The following is a 22628-nucleotide window of genomic DNA, read 5'->3' as shown; positions in this document are numbered from 1 at the left end:
TTGCAACCCAAACTGTTCATAAAAGTGATCGTACAAGAATGCCTGGATTAACCCTCAGAGTTTTTATGTGCCCACACTTGTCCAGGCTCTGCCACCTATCACAATGTAAGCTGTCTGAAACAGCTCACTCGTATTTTAGGTCAGAAAATGTCTAATTTACTGAAGCTGAGAGGTCATCCTGACTCTGCAGGGGGCTACACAGATACTCAAATTCAAACTTGAGATGTTAAAACCCATTTCTGTAACCACGGGGCCTTTAACTGTATTAATACAGGCCCAAAACTCATGGTTTGACACCAAACAGACAAAAGCCCAGTTTTGGAGAAGTCATTTTTCTCACCTTACCTTGCTCATACTTTCCCAGGTCTAAGCCTGACACACTGATGCTGACCATTAGGAGCTTTACCCTGTCGTCATACCACCAAACGTCCCTCTGCCCACTGCTTTCAAGTCAAACACACACACTCAGCCTCACCTGCTTTTTGTAGTTGGCGTCAGGCGGGCGGCACCCTCTCTGGCTGTGCTTCACAAAGGCTTTTCTGGGAGTTTAGAGTTGATGTGTGAGCGGTGAGTTTGGTCGTGCACGTGTGATGCTTGCCTCTGTGTGTGTGTGTGTGGTCAATGAGTGTGTGTGTGTGTGTGTGTCACTGTTTGTGTAACTGGCTAAATCTATTTTAGCAGCGTTCACGATGAGCTGTCAGTCTCTCCAACAAGCAGAGTGTCTAATATTAACCAGAGAGGGGGGTGAAAACACACAGATACACCGCGGGCAGACTCGGTATTTCACATACACCACTTACACACACTTGCACACTGGAACATGCTTGTATCTCTCTCTCACACACACACACACACACACACACACACACTGGAGACTCAGTGGTTCTCTCAGCAGACAAAGAGGTGCATGATGTGCTTGACTTCATTAAAACAAGTGCACATAAGAAATAAAATAGCTTCCACTGACGACAGTTTGATCATGCCGCCTTAATTATTGTTATGTAGCCACCAGTTGTCTTACGGATATGCTTACACACAGACACACACACACACACACACAGACACACACACACACACACACACACACACAGAGACAGACACACACACAGCAGACAGTTAACCATCAGTAATCAAGATCAATCATCCATATAAGCTATTATACATATCAGCTTTCTCATTTGGTTTTCTCTGTGTTTCTCTTGAATTACTGGAGAAAACAATGCAAGGTTGAAAGGTGAAAGGCTCCATGTTCTGCCCCCTGGTGGCCTCTCATCAAATTGGCGGGCCAGAGAAAAGCTTCATTTTCGCTGAAGGTGGTTGGTAAAATCTGCACAGGGTCACGTTAGAGGTGAAAAATGTTTAACGCACTCAGTCCCGTGGGTCTAAATAGTTTCTCCTGCTGGTCTAAAAGGTTTCTGTCTTTGAGGAAAAACTCTTAAAAGGCGTTAGATAATAATCACACACACGATTCACTCCTCACACTGCACTAGCTTTTAAATATAAATGAGTCATCTTGTCCTCTGTCCTCTTCCCTCCTCTCCTCCTCTCTGCATCCATCAGTCTTGTTGACAAGGGAGGAACAGAGGCCCAGGGTTGTGTCACCACAGTATCCTGGCACAGTGTCTGGGGTTTGGTGATAGGGGTGGTGCATGCAGGGTATGAGGGTTACCGGCAGGCTCTGCTGCCCCAGGGCCGGAAGCCCAGCCTGGGCAGCGGTTAGCTAGCACATCCCTCTGAGAAACACTGTGCTCCTCTGAGGGAAGTTCCTCTGTGACCGATGTCATTCATAACTGTGTGCCACAGGAAGGCGTCAGATAGAAAACAAGAAGACTAACTCATCTTTATACCGTGTTGTTGACCCTTAAAGAATATTCTGAAAACGCACACTATGGGCAGAAGTTGACAAGATGTCTCATCACTTGATGGATGAACGTGTTTGAAGAGTCATGACAGTCACAGAAACGTAAAAGATACGTTGGATAAGACACTGCAAGAAATTTAGTTTTAGTTTGTGGGTCAAATCATCAAATCATACAAACGATATCCATCCAAACAACTTTAATGATGATCAGCTTTACCGATCAACCAATAATCAGTCTCATTGTGGGAAAATAGTGACCATATCATGTTTGACTTCAATAAACACTTAAAGAAGAAGAAGAAGAAGAAGAAGAAGAAGAAGAAGAAGTTCTGGTCCTTTCTCAAATGTTGTCCCGTCACTGAAATGACCTGCAAAGACCAAAAACTGACCAAAAGGATAGTCAGGTATTACATACAGAGCAAGAACACATCCTACATACTTGTATAGATCAACTGTTTGAAGCCCATCAGCTCTCATCTTGGCTCCTTGTTGACTGAGCCCGTAAAGGCATGCCAGTCTGTCTCTGTTTAACACCAGGTGGCAATATTGCTTAGCACAAAGGAAATCTGGAAAATGATTTTCCCTCTTGTTTCGTTGGTGCTCTCACATGGGAACCTGCAACACCGTCCTAAACACAAAGAGGCATTCTGTGAATAGAAAATACAGAACAATACATATTGTGCCGTATATGGAAAATAAACAGTCAAAAACAATGACTGCGTCAAACACAATGTGTTCATGGGAAAAGCTGCTGGGTGAGAATGTAAATGATGTCATATATGTTTTAAAGCTACACATTTTAGATATAAATCAGTGGTTCTGATGTCTCAGATTGATGTCATGTCACAGAATAGCTGCATAACTACAAGAGATTTGACATGCAAAATGTTAAAACTCGGTTTTTCAAACAAACAAAGTCTTTGCATTGCATCTTTTTAACACTAGAGGCACCATAACTAAGACCTGGAGGTCAAAGGACAAAACCAACAATTAGAGTTGTAATCTAAAAACTTTGTTATGAGTCTAAAATATAGTTTTTATATGTGGAATATGCTGATTATTTACCACACAGGCTCAACGTCACTGTGTCTGCAGTAGAGAAGGAATCAGTGATGTGACAGCATGAATGAGGAGGACGTGATGAACTGCAGCGGGGCCTGCAGTGGAAGCAACTTTTCATTCTTTAATCTGGTCTCATGGTGATAAGAGTGTGCATGTGGGCTGCGAGGGGAGGAAGGCTCAGGGGGAGGAAGCAGGAGCGGGTGAGGTTTCAAAGGTGTGTGAGTATAACAGGCCGTTAGAGGCTTACCCCTCCCTGACCACAGGGCTACTGAGAGACAGTATGTGCCTGCTTTTAATACTGGTCCTGCAGAAAACCAGAGTAAGGCAGCGTTCCGTTTGAAACCGGAATTCACCAGAACAAGTGTATCCTGATGTGGTGAGGAGCTGGGGGTGAGGAGGGGAGAGGAGGGAGGGGAGGACACACAGGGCGCCATGTGGCAGGCCTCACTCCATCTCTTGTCTTTTCTTGATGTGCACACAAGGTGAAAAAGTTTTTTTTTGTTGTTTTTTTTTCAGAGAGGGGAACTAGACACCAGAGGCTGTGTTGTGTGTAGATTTGTAACATTGAGTCACACTTTAATGAATTAAAATATTTATGTCATTAACACTTCAGCACATGCTTGTCGTTTATGCTCATATGCTGACTTAGGTCGTAAATAGAAGAACATGTGGCAAAGTTGGATTACACAAATGATCTGTGCTGTGAGTGATGAGAAATCAGTAAAAAAAAATAATAATAAGATTACAGCAGCGTGTTGTGAGTCCTCACACATGACTGCGTGTCTAAAGAATTGTATAAAGATGACAACATTTGAATAGTGAAGAGTTTGAAACTATTTTGTGATAAATGTCTCAGGAGTAAAGAGACCTCACAAGGCTTTGAGCACTTCATGGCACAACTCCATTTGCACAATCACACATTCAGATTATCTAATTATGTCATTTAGATTTTATGTAATCACATAATTCTCATAGCTTTACTAAAAAGCATGGTGGAGTTGATTAATTTTGTCTCCTAGTGAGTGTAGGAATAACAAGAGGGCTTCACTCTCATGATTCCTTAAAGCTGCTATGATAAATATTTTTATATTAAAGACAGATCACATAAAGCAAAAGAAATAAACATATATGCTTGTTTCTAGAAACGCTGATTAAAATCTTCATAGCCAAGAAAATATGCTTCACATCAGTTTCCCTCTTTAGTCACAGTTTTTCTGGCGCTTCCACAATAATCCAAAAACACTATAGCGAGAGGAAAGGTGAAGAGATGCTGATCAGGCAGACTGTATTTCTGAAATCAAAGGATTATCTAATCTGATAATGCAGACTGACACAAACACACATGAAACGAAACCACCAGGACGTCAGAAGCAGCTCAACATAATCCACATCAAATATACCAGGAAAACGTCTGACAATTAATAAACCAACAAAGATGCACGCTGTGTTTGTCATAAAATTATGAAGCATGAACAGCGTGTGTGTGTGTGTGTGCGAATGGGTGTGTGTGTTTGTGTGTGTGTGTGTGTGTGTTGTGGGAAGAAGTGATGTACAGTATAAAGGATGTGGTAAAGCAGCATAATGGTTAATGGTCAGCTGTGTTTCTCTTCTTCTCTCTGTTGCGTTCTCTCTTGCACCTGCAGAGAGTTGTGGCAGAATGACAACACACACAGACACGCAAACGCACACACAGGCGCACACACACACACACACACACAGCAAAGAAACAAGATATGATCCATCTCTTCCATTGCTCTGTGTTCCCCTGTCCCTAATGTAACTTCAGTTAACCTTTACTACCGTCCACGCGCACACACACACACACACACACACACACACACACACACACACACACACACACACACACACACACACACACACACACACACACAGGCACAGGCACAGGCACAGGCACATGCAACACACACATCTCTTCACATTTAGAGAAATTCACTGTGCCCTTTACTGCTGTTCAAAGGTAGAACACTGAAGTAATGGGTGTGTAATACGCGTATGTGTGTCTGTTTGTGTGTGGCGTGTGTGAGACAGACAGTATGGGTTATAGCTCGGTAGAATCAGCTTAAGCAAAGCAATAGAAATTCTTCTTCAAAAGGGGGAGGAGGAAAGTCAGGAGATTTATAGACTCACAATCATCGAGGATCAGACACAGAACGAACGGAGAGATTCACACAATAACATGAAACAAAAGTGTGTATCTAAGTATGTTTGTGCACGGGAACTCAACCTTTAGACCACATGAAGCACACGGATGCTCTTATATACTGATGTGAAGTCTCTGAAGGTGTGGACACGTCACTTTCCATCAGCTGGAGGTCAAAGCTGGTCACACAGTTTGGGACTAAAATTGTCAGGCTGAGAGAAAACATGGTGAAAAGCGTCAAAGGAGTCATTACTGGTCTGTCTGAGTCTGCTTTCTCTTCTAGCCGTGCTAACTAAATGACTCTATGTCAGTCAGTCAGTCAGTCGGTTGGTCGATCAACCACATTCATCTATACTGAATTACTCAGTGGTCATGGTCATGGTCTCCAGAGGATGAATCCTATTGACTTCAGTGATCCCCTGACATTTCCTCTAGCTCAACCATGAGGTGACATTTATGGTCTTAAGTAAAATGTCTCAACAACTTATGGATGGATTGCCATTTGGTACAAATGCAAACGGACTGTACTTATATAGCACCTTTCAATCTGTCCGTCCATTCAAGGCACTTTTATGTCACATATCTCATTCACACACTGATAGCGTTGCAAGGTGCCAGCTGCTCATCAGTTTTTGGGAGCTAAACATTTATACACAGTGCAGCCTTTAAGACAAATTTAGAGAAACTGCGACAGGCAGACTCGAGGAGCAGAAGATCAAACCACAGTCATTTGATTAGTGGACGAGCTGCTCTTTCTCCTGAGCCACAGCCTCCCAGACATTCAATAACTTTCATCACCCCCTGACACCACCACCTCCAAAACGTTGGTTTATGACCAAATACCTGCACCGTACTAAACTAAGAGCGTAAACAAAGTAAACTTCATACTTGTTTAACATCAGCATGTTTTCAGGGTTATGCCTAGTCAGGCACGGTATTGGTTGAAGATGCAGTCACATCTCCCTTTACTGAAAACTCTCTCTCTCTCTCTTACACACACATGAATATGCTCACCAGCACACACACACACACACACACACACACACACACACACACACACATTCCCACAGGAACTGGATCCACGTAAAGACAAAATAAAGGCATCATGTCTGAAATGGACGAACGCTCACAGGTTGAGACGGTGTTTTGAATTCTACAACTCCCCGGACAGCTCCAGTGAATCAGAGATTGATTGACAGGTTGTCAGTGACAAGGTGTTGTAAACTTTCACTTCCTGCTGCTCTCCGGGCAGGAAGTGAAGTAGTGAACCTCTGACCTCTAATGACTTGGTAAAGACCCTTCTCAGGACTACACACGGTGAAGTGGCAGATCAAGCAGGGACATTTGAGAAAGCGGAGGCGGTCTTTTAAACTTTCATCGAGTTGCGTGTAAACGAACTGTAACAGGGTGTGCTGAGTGATATACAGTTTAGAAGAATTTATAAATACTGTGTCATTGAATGTAACCTTTAGTAATCATGCTATATAAAGAGTAAACATGGTATTTGTAACACAGTGTGGACCAACTTCTCTCTCTCTGTGACTGGATTTAAAATGAATCCCAAGAAGCTCTCAGATATTTTACTCAAGTAAAAGTGGGAACACCAAAGTGTAGAAACACAAAGTAAAGTAAAAATCCTGCATTCAATATCATACTTATGTAAAAGTACAACAGTATTAGCATCAAAACATAATTAAATTACCAAAAGTAAAGCACTCACCATGCAGAATCACATCAGCTTAATCATTTTAGAACAATTTCTATTATATTACTGGATTGTAATCACTTATGCATTAATGTGTACGCCACTATACTCAAATCGCAACTAGAGAACGTGGAGCATTAATTTTAACTTACTTTATATACCTTTATACTTATTTAGCTTGTGAATATCAGTCTTATCGTAACCAATAATAACTTGTGTAAGGCAGACAGATGTAACTGAGCTTGTAGCTGACTATGGTACAGCTAAGAGGCTGTTCCTTTAAAATAAATAAATTATAGTGAGTATAGTTTTTAATATTAATCAGAATCTGCAAAGTAACAGTAGTATCTAATACGTCAAGTGATATAGTGGAGTAGACGTATTAAAAAGCAGATATGGAAACCCTAACCACATGGATAGGAAGCAGACCAAATAAACTGATCAGTTCCTAAATATATATTCATCATCATCCTCTTCAGTTTACGTTTGTATCCTAAAAGAATCTGCATTTTAATGTTCATCTGTCACCTGTTCAGCTATCTGTCTGTATTCTGGAGCAAAAAATGTAGGCACAGGTAGGCAAAACACTTATGTTGTTTTAGATGAGACATTTCAGGATAAATAAAGTGAGGAGGCAGCTGCTTCTTCCACATTAGTGAGTGAGGATGAAGAGACCAGCTCCTCTCCTCTAGGTGTCACTGTCCGCCTGATTATTCCAACATGCAGCAGTCACAAAGGGATCTGACCATGAGAGTCCTCCTTCTGAATGGTGCTTGAAGTTCCCAGCAAAGAGCTTCCTTTTGTGAGATTTTCATAAATCTGTTGATATCATGTTTCTGCATGAATTTACTCAATAAATAATACATTATATTAAAAGTATTAATTAAATCAAACTTCAGTATTTCAAAAGCTAAAATATGTAATTAGATTTTTTTTTTAAATCCAATTAAATAACATTTTTTATCAAACAGAATTTCAAATTGAATTAAACCAAGTTTAAACACTTGTTCTGCAGGTCATCAACTTTATTTATTCAACTCATTCTGTGATTATATTGACTCTGCAATGAAATGTCAGACAAACGTGGATCTGAGGTGCAAGTTTTTGGTTTAAGGAATAAATAAATATAAATATCGGAGTTTCAAGATCGTGAGCACTGAAAACTACATTTTTAAAATGTCTAAACAGTGGAGAGTTTTGCGAATCTCTGGTGATTTGATTATTATTAACTCACCAGTCATTAAAAATATGTTTTTTGTTGTATTTTTCTTCAACACTGACACGACATGGCACATTACAGTCTTCTCTCAGATGTAGGAGCTACTTTTACAGCTAAGATACTAAATTACTCTTGGACCAAAGCACCTACAGTAGGAATCACATTTTTATACACTTTCTCCAGACTCGAGACTTCTCCAGCAAGTTAGGAGCTCCTTTTAGTGTTTGGATGTTTTGTGCATGGCTGCATAGACTGCTACCTCAGATATTCTCAAACATTATACAGGAAGGATCACTGCACATTCCTGCATACCATAGATGAGGTGTTATATCATTTTATCGTTGTTTTTGTCTCTTAAGTCAAATCAAATCAAATCAAAGAACAGTACATTTGCCTCGGAGGGCTTTACAATCTGTAAAGGAAGTGACACCATCTGTCCTTAGACCCTCGGTTCGAGTGAGGAAAAACTTGCCTACAAAAAACTTTAACAGGGAAAAAAGGTGGAAGAAACCTCAGGAAGAGCCACAGAGGAGGGATCCCTCTCCCAGGACGGACAGACGTGCAATGGATGTCATGTGTACAGGACAAATCAACACAAACATATTGTACAATGACAATGAATGATAAAATGACAATGACTGATAAAATGATTACAGTAGCAGTGGAACCTGTGATAGAGATAGAGAGACACAGATGCACAGCAGCAGCAAATCATCAACTAACTATAAACAGTAATGGAGATACGGTAGCAATAATGACAGTAATAATAATATATGTAGTGGATGTCGTACGATCCATGAGAACCTGCTGGACAAGAGAGCACAGAAACTCCAGGGAAGAAGTTTAGTTAGTAACATGCATTGTATGTATGCATGTATGTTTACAGATGGTGGTGGTAATGGTGATGGAGGGAGAGAGAGAGAGAGAGAGGGAGATGTGACTGCATCTTTAACCAATACCGTGCCTGACTAGGCATAACCCTGAAAGAGACAGAGACAGACAGAGACAGAGACAGAGGGGGGGTGTCCCCCAGCAGTCTAGTCCTATGGCAGCATAACTAAGGGATGACCTGAGCCAGCTCTAACTATAAGCTCTATCAAAAAGGAAAGTCTTAAGTCTACTCTTAAAGGCGTTGACCATGTCTGCCTCCCGAACCCAGAATGGTAGTTTGTTCCCCCATTAAGTCAGGACAATAATGTCTGACTCACACCGAATAAAGTGAGTTTAGATGGACACAAGTGTACGAGAAAAATATAATATTAGTGTGTAGTGAAGGTTAACCACAGAAAATCACTGCTGCCCACAAACACACAGGACCTTAAGAGAATATTAATGGGAAATTCAGGGAAGTTTGTTGTCTGCTGTGGGAGGTGTGCATCTATCAAAGCATGTCAGCAAAGGTCACCACACTGGTTTAACTATGAAAAATGGGAAATGCTCTGTCACTGTAGGGGGAAGAGGAGGAAGAGGAGAAGGTGGAGGAGGAAGAAGAGGAGGAGGAGGAGGAGGAGCACTCCTGGTTGGCTTGACTTTATGTTTGACCTTTTCGGGAAGGAGAACTAATCCTTGAATATAATAGACTGTAAGATATGGAAAATGACTGCACTGTTATCTGTGTTACCCTGGAGACCATCAGCAGCACCCAGGGCTGCTGCAGCTGCCAAGTTATTAAGCATCCAGTTTGTATATAATGGAAAAATACCTTTTCTGCCATAACTGGTCACTCGCCACACACTCATGCACAATGCTTTAACACTACAATAAATAGGCTCCTCTTTATTCTCTGTGTCATGCATGTTTTTAAATCTTTGTGTGAGGCATGCAATGGTTCACTTTTTAATTTATGTCATCTTCATTCAAGACAAATCGGAAATTGGGAATAAACTGTTATCTTTCCCGTTTTAAATTTGGTTTATAGATGTTTTTTGAGGAAATTATTAAATAGTTTGTCAAAATAAAAGATAGTTTATGTGGTTATGATAAGATTTGAGTTTAATTTGTCTCTGGACAATGGCCTAATCAAATCATCCTCACTGTTTTTATTAGGATTTAAAGGAACACAATGCTTCAGGATACCAACTAAACAGCCACATAAAGTACTGTAAGATTTAAGCTATGATAATAAAATAAAACAAAATAAAAACTTCTGGCCTATGATGAGTTTCAAATATCAAGAAAAAATAACATGGGCTGTTTGTGAGGAGACGGTTTTATACCCGTGCTGGCTTAATACCACTTTTTTGTTTTTTTTTCTTTTTGCAAAACGCATGAAAACATTATTTCAATATATTTTCCTGACTGCGTCTGTTTAACTCTTATCCAGTAAAATCCAACATGAAAGAAATAAGATACCACAACAAAGAACCGGAACCTCAGATGGCTCCTGCAGATAACCTAAAAATAATGGAAAATCGAGCTGTATTTATAGCGAATAAAGACTTTGCACATGCACAACATTAAACTTGTAAATAATAGCCAACACCACGCTTTGCACCCCATGCAGCCCCCCTCCCTCCTCCTCCTCCTTCTATCTATCTATCTATCATTTACACAGATCTGGTCCAGTAAATGATGCATTCCCTGCATTAGATGTATTTGTTGTGCGAGTTTGAAAAGGCGGCGATAATCTGGGAGAGAGAGATAAGAAATGCCATTTATTCCGCGGCACTTTGGAGCCTATTTCCCGGGCCGATCAGCCCCCCATTCTCCCAGACACCTCCAGCAGCTCGCTGATAACGATTAGGCTATTTATTATCTTCACAAAGAACAAAGATTAGCCAGCACCGATGAAAAATTACCCCGGGATGGGTTATAATCAGTGGGACCCAAGGATCCGAGCAGCATTGGATTTCTCTTTCTGTCTCTTTCAATCTAAACACACACACACACACACACACACACACACACACACACACACACACACACACACACGTCAATATAAGGAGAAATAATTGTTTGAATGTGTTAAAATTCAGCTGCAAAAAATAAATAAGTATTACAACGACAAATAATAACAAATCATACGTCAAATTAATTGGACTTTTAATTAACGTTAACACCAAATCACAAACATCTATATTATTTATGTTTGCGCTGCAGTGACATCTCATTGTTGTTTATCTTTATTATGAGGTAAAAACCCACTCGGTTAGTCCTCTAATGAGATTCTCAGAGCTGCGACCTCTTTCTCCTGAGCTCGTGTGAGAAAAAGAGCAGTAAAAAAAAAAAAAAAAAAAAAAAAGGCGGATTGAATTAATGTCAAATCCTAAAATGGAAGTGGATGTTCGCCGCCGATAAGGTTTTATCGCCACGCCAGATCAAAAGGGCTCACACTCAAAGCATGTGTATTTCCACATTATCATGCTGATGAGCTCTAATACTGCCACACTTGTCCCTCCGGTATGTTTCTGCTTTCTTCAGTCTATACGCTGGATTTCCTCTTAATGCTGCCTCAAAAGAATCGTTGTCTCTGGATAAATAATCACATTCAGGACTTCATGCTGCAGAATGATTTTTTTTATTTATTTATTTATTTTAAATTTAAAGTTGCTCTTCATCGTGGACTTAAAGTAGAGTTATGAAATAAAAATATAAATATAAGAGATAGATAGATAGATAGATAGATAGATAGATAGATAGATAGATAGATAGATAGATAGATAGATAGATAGATAGATAGATAGATAGATCTGCATACAACTCTACAGCTCTTTCCATTTTAAAATCATATTATACATATATTTTATTTATATTTATATCTTCTAGTGATGATTTTGTATCTTCCTTATTTTTTCTACTTAATGTTTGTTATGTTAAGACAATAAACCTGTTTATGAGTGTAGATAGATAGATAGATAGATAGATAGATAGATAGATAGATAGATAGATAGATAGATAGATAGATAGATAAAAAATAAATAAAAATTGTATTGATTTAATGCTTTATTGTGTATTGTTGCATTGTGTTCTGCCTCACTGTAAGACACTTTGTGACTGTGGTTTGCTGTATAAATAAAGTTCATTATCATAATTATTATATAATAAATGAACACCGTTCATATTAAGATGTTGGGAGATTACACATTACACACAGACACATTTTTAAGATTTTGGGCATCATTGTTAATCATAATTTGTATGAAGATGGCAACATTAACGAGAGAAAGAAAGACGTTTAAATAAACTAAATCAATGCAAAGTTCATAAAAATTCCTGCACCTGTTTGATTTCCATACTCACACAAAATCCAGCGCACAACGTGCACAGCAAGCTCCTTGTTTCCTCGCATTGCTCTTACATCTACTGCATTGACTGCAGACTATAACCGAGATTACACTTTTTTTTTTCTCGACGGTTGAGCAAACGAAAATTTCTGCCGCTGTTTTTGTTTCTGCGCAAAGAATCTCCTTATTGGAGATATGACGTCATCTAATTGAACCCAATCAAAACATATAATCTAATCTGTCCAGTCCACCTTGGCTCGATAGTTTAGCCATGCAGAGCTCGCTTGCTTGTTGGCCTGTTCTTCGAAATCACGGCAGGGTCAGGAGGATGTACTTGATTTATTATTAATGCTGCCACAGTGTAAATATCAGTTGCAGTGTCCTTCCTCGAGTTCATCCGCTGGGACTGCAGCAGACTCCGGGCAACCCCCATCACTACACCCCCCTCCACCTCCTCCACCTCCCTCTCTGTGTGTGTGTGTGTGTTAGAAAAAGTTCATGTCCTGGTCCTTCACTAAGATGCAGTGACGTCAGGAAACGGCGTCAAGCAGGCGGCCGGGGCTGCACGCGCTCCCTCTCGAATTATTGTCTGTCAATCATGCGCGCGAGGAAGAGAGAGAGAGAGAGAGAGAGAGAGAGAGTAGCCTGAACTTTCATCCATTAAACGACCAATAACAGGCCAAAAACAAATGACCACAAAAAAAGATCTGCTTTGTTAAATTAATATACAAAAATTAGTCAGTAATCATTGGTGCATGTGCCTGAACACAATATGTATTCAATCCTTATTCTCTTCATCTCTTAAACCTGAGTGTTTTATTTTATTCATCTTCTTATCTCACTGCTCAAAGTTCCCTGTGAGCATGAGGTGAACAGTGAGTATATAACTGTGATCATGTCTCCATACAGACTAAAAAAAAAAAGATGCACACTGACACTGACATGTAGATCTAGCTGGTGTGTCAGTAAGCATCTAAAATCAAATGGTACCTGATATGAATATTATTCTTGCATGTTGTGCCCTGATGAAAAATAGTCTAATAGTCACAGGAAACAGGAAAACAAGCTGTAAACATGTTACAGGGAAGGAAACATTAAATTCTCCAAAGCACAACAAAGTCATAATATAAACCTCTCCATGTGAATATTATAGAAAGATCTCAGTGAATTTCTGGTATGGAGAACCGCCTCTGAGGTCTTGTGGAGGTGCTGTGCAATTGGCTGAGTCAAAGCTTTATTTGGAGACTCCGCCTATGAGCTTGTCAAGCCTGGCCCCGCGCTGTCAGCCACATACGTGTTGCTTTAAGTCCCGGTGGACGGAGTTTACTCTGACAAACAGCAGCCGAAAACTGGAGAGGACCTGCAAGCAGCTTTAAAAAAAAAAAAAAAAACAGGGTGACAAGGGGGGGACAGTTTTCCAAAGAGACTCGAGCTGATCGGACGCTGTGGATGAAATAATATTTGCAGAGGTACGACGTGTTTTTCTCTCTTACTGTCACGTTGAGTGGAGCATTTTATTGAGTGATATGAGTGAAAATGCGTACTGGGCTTTGGATGAGTAGTAAGCAGAGTGATGTGGTAGTAAATATGGTGGGAGGAGATGATTTCTTTTTTTTTTAAATAGTTGCATCATGTACTACGCAAGCTTCTGCGTTTTGGAGACGTGTTTACAAACACCACAACAGCTCTAAAATATTAATATCTGTTTGTTTGTTGCAGGTTTCCTGTGTCAAACTCGATCTCGAGGAGAAGAGGAGAGGGGATTTAAGTCAGAGGAGCAAAAACAAATTAGTCCTCTACTGTAAATGGACACAGTGAATATCTCGTAAAGGACAAGTACTTTTCAGACCGTGTCCCTCTTCCTTGGATTGACTCTATAAAGCGCGCTACAGAGGAGACACAGAGATGGATGTGGCTGCTGATCAGCCCCGCTGGATGCATCACCACGCCATGCTCAACGGACAACACCCGGACTCACACCATCCCGGCCTGGGGCACAACTACATGGAGCCTACGGCGCAGCTCCTGCCCCCAGATGAGGTGGATGTTTTCTTTAATCACCTGGACTCACAGGGAAACCCGTACTACCACAACTCAGCCAGGGCCAGAGTGTCCTACAGCCAAGCGCACGGTAAGATGGAGCTACTAACAAAAAGCACACAGGACAGAAACTCATCACTGACTTTATAGTTGAAGTAAAGTGGGATATATAAATGCTCACATGGTTTAGATGTTGTTTTTCTCCTGAGAACATATCAGGTCATTTCATATGTTAACACCAAATGTGCATTTTTTTTCCTGCTGTTTCAAATGTTAATTAAAAATGTGAATTATTTTCCGGCTTCATGCAGAAATGCAGTGCTGCCATATGAGTGTAATAAACATTTCTGTTACCCTGCCACATTACATATGTGTGATTTTAAATGTGAGGAAATGCAAGTAAAAATAAATAAATAAATATGGAGATTAAAATAATGATAACGCAGGAAGTGGATGTTTTACACACATATTTCAGTTCAGGAAATACTGTTTTTAATTTGTCTATTTTTGTAAATTCATGCTGCTTTGTTTACACGTTTAAATCAGGCCAGTGTGTCCAATGAATCAACAAGTCAGGTTTATTTTTGTCTCCAAACTTACGTGCCATAGAAAACACCACAGTTTGAATAAATGCCTGTCAACAGCTCTCTATAAATAATTTGCATTTATGTTGTTTCATAGCTCGTCTGACTGGGAGTCAGGTCTGCCGGCCTCATCTCTTGCACAGCCCGGGGATATCATGGCTGGACGGGGGGAAAGCAGCCCTGTCGGCTCACCACCACAACGCCTGGGCCGTCAGCCCCTTCAGCAAGTCCAGCCTGCACCACCACGGCTCCGCGTCCCCCGGCGGCCTCTCCGCAGTCTACCCGTGCAGCAGCAACTCAAACACGGTCTCCGCATCCTCGTTAACACCGCCGTCCCACTCCAGCCCTCATCTGTACACTTTCCCACCAACGCCACCAAAGGACGTATCGCCGGACCCGGGGGCCGCGTCTCCCTCCGCCACCAGAATGGACGAGAAGGAATCTACCAAATACCAAGTGTCGTTACCGGAGGGGATGAAGATGGAGGGCTGCAGTCCGCTGAGGAGCAGCCTGGCCTCCATGAGCGCGCAGACCCCATCCACACACCATCCCATACCGACGTATCCCACCTACTCTCTCCCAGCGGCGCACGAGTACGGCAGCAGTCTGTTTCACCCAGGCAGCCTGCTGGGAGCATCATCCAGCTTCACCCACAAGAACAAAGGCAAGACACGGTCCTGCACCGGTGAGTCTCTTGGAAACGCACCAGAGACCATAGATATAATGAAATAAATATTCAGACGGTATTTAGACTTACGTGGACTGTGTGTGAGTTAATCTTATCTTAAAACTAAAACTAAAGACTGTGAGTCTCAGGAAATTACAAAGTGACCTTTTTACACTCTGCTGCAGATCATATTTGTGTACCTGCGGTGCAAACAGTAGTTTATTCAGCTTATAGTGCAGATTTGCATCGTATTTGCATCGCATTTTTAAATGCCACGTTTATAACTCCTGTTAATATTCATATAAGAGGATTATTAAAACTAAATAAACATGCACATTATGAAGATCGAAGTCATCTTATCCGGAGATGATTAAGATTATTATCACACACCTCTAAATGAGGCTAAAATAATTCAAGCAAATATCATTTTAATGAATTAAAGGGACAAACATTTACTGATAAAACATTTTTTTGACAAATGCAGTATTAACAAATTAACAAAAATGATAACAACCTATAAAATCCATTAATTGTAACGCCTTTTATAAAGCCTTTTAATTTCCTCTGTATGATTTTTAAACGCTGCTGTGATTTGAGCATCAACCTCCTTTTAATAATTCAGAATGATATTTCCTTTTTTTTTCAATGAATGCTTTTAGAGGCCTGAGCATGCATCCTCGTCAGTCCTCCAACAACAGACCGACTTTGATAATCCTCTTTTGTTAACCGTGACTCTGTAATTACGCCTGATCTGGCTGCAGCAGCACAGTGAACTGGATCCAGCCCAGAGGTGTGAAAGGAAGATCCGCAGGCGCACGGAGCCAAAAACCTCAGTATTTAGGCTAGGAGTCGCTTCTCTGTTACATAAGACATTAATACATTGTCCTGATTGTTATTTGATTACAGAGCAGGAGACTCCCATCTTAAGCCTGATTGTGTTCAACCCGTTTATTAACAGGGATACGGTTGTTTTTATGAAATAAGAGCTGGCAAATATATTCTTATGAATTAACTATAATCTAGGTTAGGCCTGTATGACACTGGCTGTTGTTATTAAGTAAAAAAATAAATAAAAAAAAATATATTTTTAAATATAATGTTGACCTAAATGTTCTTTCATGGTTGCTGCTCACAAGTTTGAAAGGTTCAATGCAAATCTACTAATTTATTTTGCAAACTGTGATTAAATTACACTGTTTTTTATGAAGTAAAATTTTATTTTTTAAAAATTCACTGATTTTACAGCAAAAACTTCTCCAGCTTTTACCCGATTGTGTTTCTGCTCATGCACAACTGCAAAAAACAAACAAACAAAAAAACACTTTATATTCTAGTATACATGCAGACACTGTTTCTGTCTCTTTACTCTCACAAATAAAGAGTCAGCAGGTAAAAACTTAATATTTAAATCTGCAATTTAAAGTGTTGTTTGTGGAAATGTATTCCTTTTATCAGATTTGTCCACAGCAATGCACAAACAAATTCAGAAAACATCAAATTTAGCATTTTGGTGATCATACACACAAGCTTTTACCGGGAGATTTGTACTGGATATGACGTTTGATGAATGTCACTGTGTGTTTTTCATCAGAGGGCCGTGAGTGTGTAAACTGTGGAGCCACCTCAACGCCTCTGTGGAGACGTGACAGCACCGGACACTACCTGTGCAACGCCTGCGGGCTCTACCACAAGATGAACGGCCAGAACAGACCACTTATCAAACCCAAACGCAGACTGGTGAGTCCCATCAGTGTATATATAACAGAGGGAGAGAGAGAGAGAGGGGGATGGTGGTGGTGAATGAGTGTGAGTGTGGAGGTGGCAGTAAATAAAATGATTGTAAGGTGGAGAGAGAGGAGGAGGAGGAGGAGGCACAATTCCAGGAAAGTTATATTTTCTCAATCAGTTTCCAGGAATTGTGTTTCTCGCTCACCTCTTGCTCCTTCAGCTCGGGCTGTTAGCAGAGTGGGACTATCCGTGTTGTTTCTGTTATCATTATTACTGCTACTTCTGATACTGTCATTGATAGCAGGACCACAACCTCATCCCTCATAACAACACCGAGCCTCGCTTACCCACAGTTTACAGCTCATGATGCTATTTAAAAAAAAAAGAAAGAAAGAAGAAACTGTAGGTTTGTTTCTTCAAGCGAGAACCATGTGTCTCCAAGCTGACTCAATCTAAATTTTTCAAATAAACTGAAGGATTGAGTGTTCCTTTTTGAGTTGAGAATAGTCTCCTTCTTCTTAAACTAAAATAATCCAAGTAAAAAAAAAAGAAAAAAAAAAGCAATTGGACTATAACTTGTCACAAAGATGGAAACAGGGCTGTATTCTCATGAAAAGCTGACATTTACAGGGGGGATAACATGTTTTTTTCAAAGGACAGTGAGAGTCTGTGTAAGTGTAGAAATGACCTGCTTTAAACATCAGTGCTGCTGGGAGTAGGTCATGTCACACACATCCTACAAAGAAGTTTTAAAACACATAAACACATCAGCCAAAAGTCAGTGCAACACCAGGTTAGGTGAGTCACAACTTTAAATTATGAACTCTTAATTAAAGCATTAAATTTGCTATAAACTCCTTTAAAAAGTGAACTGCACGGCCTAAATTATGAGTGAAATTAAACAATTATCCCTGTGAATTTGATAATTGTCTCACTAGTTTCAAATAACATCAGTCAGTCCATGCACTATGTGATGCGGCTGAATGAAGACAGTATTTGCAGAGTCAACAGACTCATTAAATCAGCAGCAGCCTAATTCACAGTGTGAAACAGTGGGCCATCAGACTTTTAAACCACTGACTGATGGGAATTATTTTAAATTGTTTTATTTTGAAGGATTGCTTTAATGAAAGCATCATTAGTCAATCTAATATGCAAACCAGCAACAACATTCACACTCAGTGAAGGAATAAAACGTCAATTTAGAAAAAGGCTAACGCTGAGCTCACTATAACACTTCATCCTAGAAGACATTACTTTGCGCATATCGTGATGAGTTTCAGAAAATATTGCGACAAATATCTCTACATCTATCCGGTGCTGACCACGCATGCAAACACCTGTCTGCCTCACACAATATACACGAATATTTATTTCTGCATATACAGCCGTATATCAGGCCTGGTTTCCGCGGGGCTCGGCCGGAGCTCGCTGCGCTCCAGAGCGCCTTGTGTTCAAGAGGCAGCAGCAGCTTTCCAGTTGTTTCCTATCCGGATATCTGACCGGTCCAGATAAAGCAGCGAGACCAGCGCCTGTTTCCTCCAGCGGCCTTCTAACTATAGGACCTCATTTCAGAGTGGTCAAGCTCTTAGTCAAGATTTAAAAAAAAAAAAGTTGTGATGTTGGAGGATGGAGGCAGCTGAGAATTAATAGGAAAAAAAAATGACTAAACTAAATATGTGTAGTTAGATAAAACACTTTGTTGGAGGATGCAGATCAAAATATGAATTTCCTGTGGTGGAAGTAAAGCAGCAGATAAAAAGCATGAACTCTTCAGGTCTGAAGAAAGCATGTCTACAAATATTTATTTGACATAAATTATCTTTGAGGAGGTAACTCACATTAATTGAATGTCTCCAAATATGGCACAGAAACAATATATTATATATTTCTATCAAAAAATGATAAAGGTTTACTGGTTCCAGCATCTCTAATATAAATATTCTGTTTGTCTGAATATTTTGGGGTGCAAAAAAAAAAAAAAAGACATTTCAAAATGTCACAAAGGCTCCTGGAAACACATGACGTGCAATTTATGATCCATATATTAATCTATTAATTGAGAAAACAATCTGTATTTTTTTTAATGTCATGAAACTGTTTAAATACATACACAGAAATATATGCTTAACTGTGTCCTGTGCTGTGTCTGTCTGTCTGCTGAGCTCTAATCAAAGCTTCATATTTTTCCACAGTCTGCTGCCAGACGAGCAGGCACCTGTTGTGCTAACTGTCAGACGACCACCACCACACTCTGGCGGCGCAATGCAAATGGAGACCCAGTGTGCAACGCCTGCGGCCTCTACTATAAACTGCATAACGTAAGTCTTTGACTGCTTGATCGCCCGGTTGGGCCGCGTACAAAGCCGGCAGGGTCAAGTAGACGGGAAGTAGGCAGGCAGGTTACACTGATTGTTGAGGGATAAGAGAGGCAGAAAGAGAGAGGGAGAGAGAGAGAGAGAGAGAGAAAGTTATTTTACTCTCAGACACTGTTGGGCTCGTTGGTGTTTTCTTTCTTTGTGCTTTATTGTTTCCATGGTAGGCGTAATCCCCTTGAGAGTCACAATGGTGGGACTGTTGTTGAGTGGGACTGCCATAAGGTCATTCTCCTTCTGAATAGAATTAACTGGAGGCTCTAACACAGAGATGTATATTTTTAAAGGATGAATCAGATGATATTCTATGTTTGTCGTATTGTCAACAAATCCTGTGAAAAGATGAAACTCAGCAATGTATTTAGCCCTAACAAGTATCGTCTGTGCAGCCAAAGCCTGACACAGATTATTACTCTGTGCCACAGAGCTCCATTGTTGTCCAAAAACTATTAAAAACACATCACTGAGGCACACATATACTGTTCCTCACTGGAGCACCAAATATTAAACTGGATAGTCACCAACAAATGTCTAAAGTGTGCTTCCACTTGTTGGGTTGGGTCTGAGTGCCACAAGAGAAAGGGGACAGACAGACTAATGCACACCTGATTTTGGTCTTTCTTTCCTTTGAGGACCTTCACTCACCTCCTTGTTTCTCCCTCTACACAGGTGAACCGACCCCTGACCATGAAAAAGGAGGGAATACAGACACGCAACCGAAAAATGTCCAACAAGTCCAAAAAGAGCAAGCGGTGCAGCGATAGCTACGAGGAGTTTTCCAAAAACCTGCACGACAAGAGCTCCCCATTCTGCGCCGCCTCTCTGGCCGGACACGTGTCCATGGGCCACTTGCCGCCTTTCAGCCACGCTGGACACATGCTTCCCACGCCCACCCCGATACACCCTTCATTTGGGCACCCGCACCACTCCAACATGGTGACGGCCATGGGCTAGGAACACTGTGAGGAAACCTGAGATGGTTGTATGAGCGGGGATGAGGGTCCCACTAGAGGACAGTGTGTACAATGTTACAGACACGCAGTGTGTCTTCGTCTTTGATTGTCTCTTGATTGATTATTCCAACGGTATGTTGGAGAACAGATGTATCATGGGAGGTAAAGGACTTTTTTTTTTTTTTTTTACTCCTTATCTATAGGTACCTATTTTGTTGAGGGAAGATATTTAGCTTCCCGTCTGCCAGGCACACACACGTAAACACAAAAATGTCATTGCACCTCATAGTTTTATCCCCACTGACAGCCTGGCTGACTGCAGTGTGGTTCAGTATGTGCAGGTTTGTAGTAACTGTGAATATTGTAAATGTGTGAGACTGAAGGGGACGTCCCAGACAGAGCAATCCTCTTCACAAACATTAAATGAAAATATGCTGGATTTTTTTTTTTTTTTGCTCGTGGACAATTTTAAAGAAATTTTTCACAAAAGAAACAAGCGAAACAACAACAAGAAAAGGTTTTATGAATCCTAATTTGACACTGTTTATTATAATTATTGTTATTATAATTATTATTGTTATTCAGATAATTTATTTTCACTGCCTTGTTTTTCTTTTACTATATCACCTGAATCATAATATGGATACTGTTATCCCAGTTATGAATATATTTTTAGCTGAAGCGCTTTCTTTGAGCTGGTCAACATTTATACTCGTAAGAAATAAAGAGATCAAGTTCATTATCCCATCTGCTCCTTCTATTCAATATTCAATATTTAAGCCTTCATTATAAGAACAGATACATGAATTCATATGGCTAACTGTGCTGTCCAATGAGGCCATACAGGGACAAGGTACCACGTTGAAACTTCAGAGTGTACATCACAGACACAAATGTCCCGTTTCATGAACGCACTATTAGACGTTTGATTAATACGATTAAAAGCTACGGTATCAGTAACACCTACTTGTTTCTTTGTATCATTACAGTCACTATCTTAAGTTTATCTTCTGAGCATTGAATGTTTTGGAGTGACAGATTAAAGGAATAGTTCAACCTTTTTTTAGAAATACGCTTATTCTTGCAGAGAGTTAAATGAAAATACTTTGATACCACTCCCACATCTGTACGATAAATCTGAAGCTACAACCAGCAGATGGGTAACTTAGCTTCGCATGAAGACAGTGAAAGCTTAGACTGGCTCTGTCCGAAGGTTAGAAAATCTAACCGATAACTTCCTTGCACTATTTTCCTGGAGTCCTAGAAGTTACTGCACCAGGCCAAGAAATAACCTGACACATAAACCACTGTAAAACAACAATGTGTCATTTTTACACCTTATTTGTGTGGAACAGCAGATATTCATTGTGCTAAGCTGACTAAGTTTCATGCTGACCATACGTACATGAGAGTGGTACCAGTCGTTTCATCGAAATCTCAGCAAAGAAAGAATCAAAGTGTGTTTTTCAAAATATTGGACTAGTCCTTTAACAGTTTTTCGGGGGGTGTCACAAACCTGCTCCACAGTGAGGAACATCTTTACAGCTGTACGAGCAGGATAAACACTATGTACTGTACATCTTTTTTTTATTAGCCTCTACATTGTAACTTTTGATCAGCACGTCTAACATCCTGCCAAGCGTCAGAGAGCTTACCTGTCACAAAAAGATGAAAACCTGTTGATAATAAAGAAACTATATAAACCTAGCAGTGATGACTCAGAAAGATTATTTCCCTTTTGAAATCTACAAACTCGAAGAACAATAATAGCCCGAACCCCTAATCATAGTAATTAGTATTTATCAAGCTATCAGATAATCGTGTTTGTTGTCTTGCCAGGGAGCTTTCAGGACAATCTTTGCACTAATTCTCCGTAGTAAAGTATCAATCATTCAAGTCACCCCTCTAACCCTTGTTGACACGGACCTCCACTTTCTAATAAACAGGTTACTTCACCGAGCAGTGGAGATTAGTGTTGATGACAGAAACTGAGCAGGCTCAGCCATATGTCCCCACACTTACTTAACCAGTTGCATCTGCTCATTGGATA

General features: G+C 40.3%; 1 protein-coding gene across 2 annotated transcripts; it reads left to right on the top strand.

The window, feature by feature from the left end:
* Positions 1-13519: 13519 nt before the first annotated feature.
* On the top strand, positions 13520-22343 carry gata2b (GATA binding protein 2b). Of its 2 annotated transcripts, none has more exons than XM_027278769.1 (6): positions 13520-13700; positions 13951-14362; positions 14953-15519; positions 17114-17259; positions 19446-19571; positions 20295-22343. In XM_027278769.1, exons 2-6 carry the CDS (start codon positions 14137-14139, stop codon positions 20577-20579), a joined length of 1350 nt encoding a protein of 449 aa, XP_027134570.1. In that variant the 5' UTR covers positions 13520-13700; positions 13951-14136; the 3' UTR covers positions 20580-22343. The 2 variants fall into 2 exon arrangements, with proteins under 2 accessions (XP_027134570.1, XP_027134569.1); XM_027278768.1 differs by having other exon boundaries at positions 14953-15540; positions 20295-22342.
* Positions 22344-22628: the final 285 nt, after the last annotated feature.

Source organism: Larimichthys crocea, chromosome VI (genome assembly GCF_000972845.2).
Source record: "Larimichthys crocea isolate SSNF chromosome VI, L_crocea_2.0, whole genome shotgun sequence".
Lineage (NCBI taxonomy): Eukaryota > Metazoa > Chordata > Actinopteri > Sciaenidae > Larimichthys > Larimichthys crocea.
Note: the sequence above shows the minus strand (reverse complement) of the source record. Positions and strands in the feature narration are given on the sequence as shown.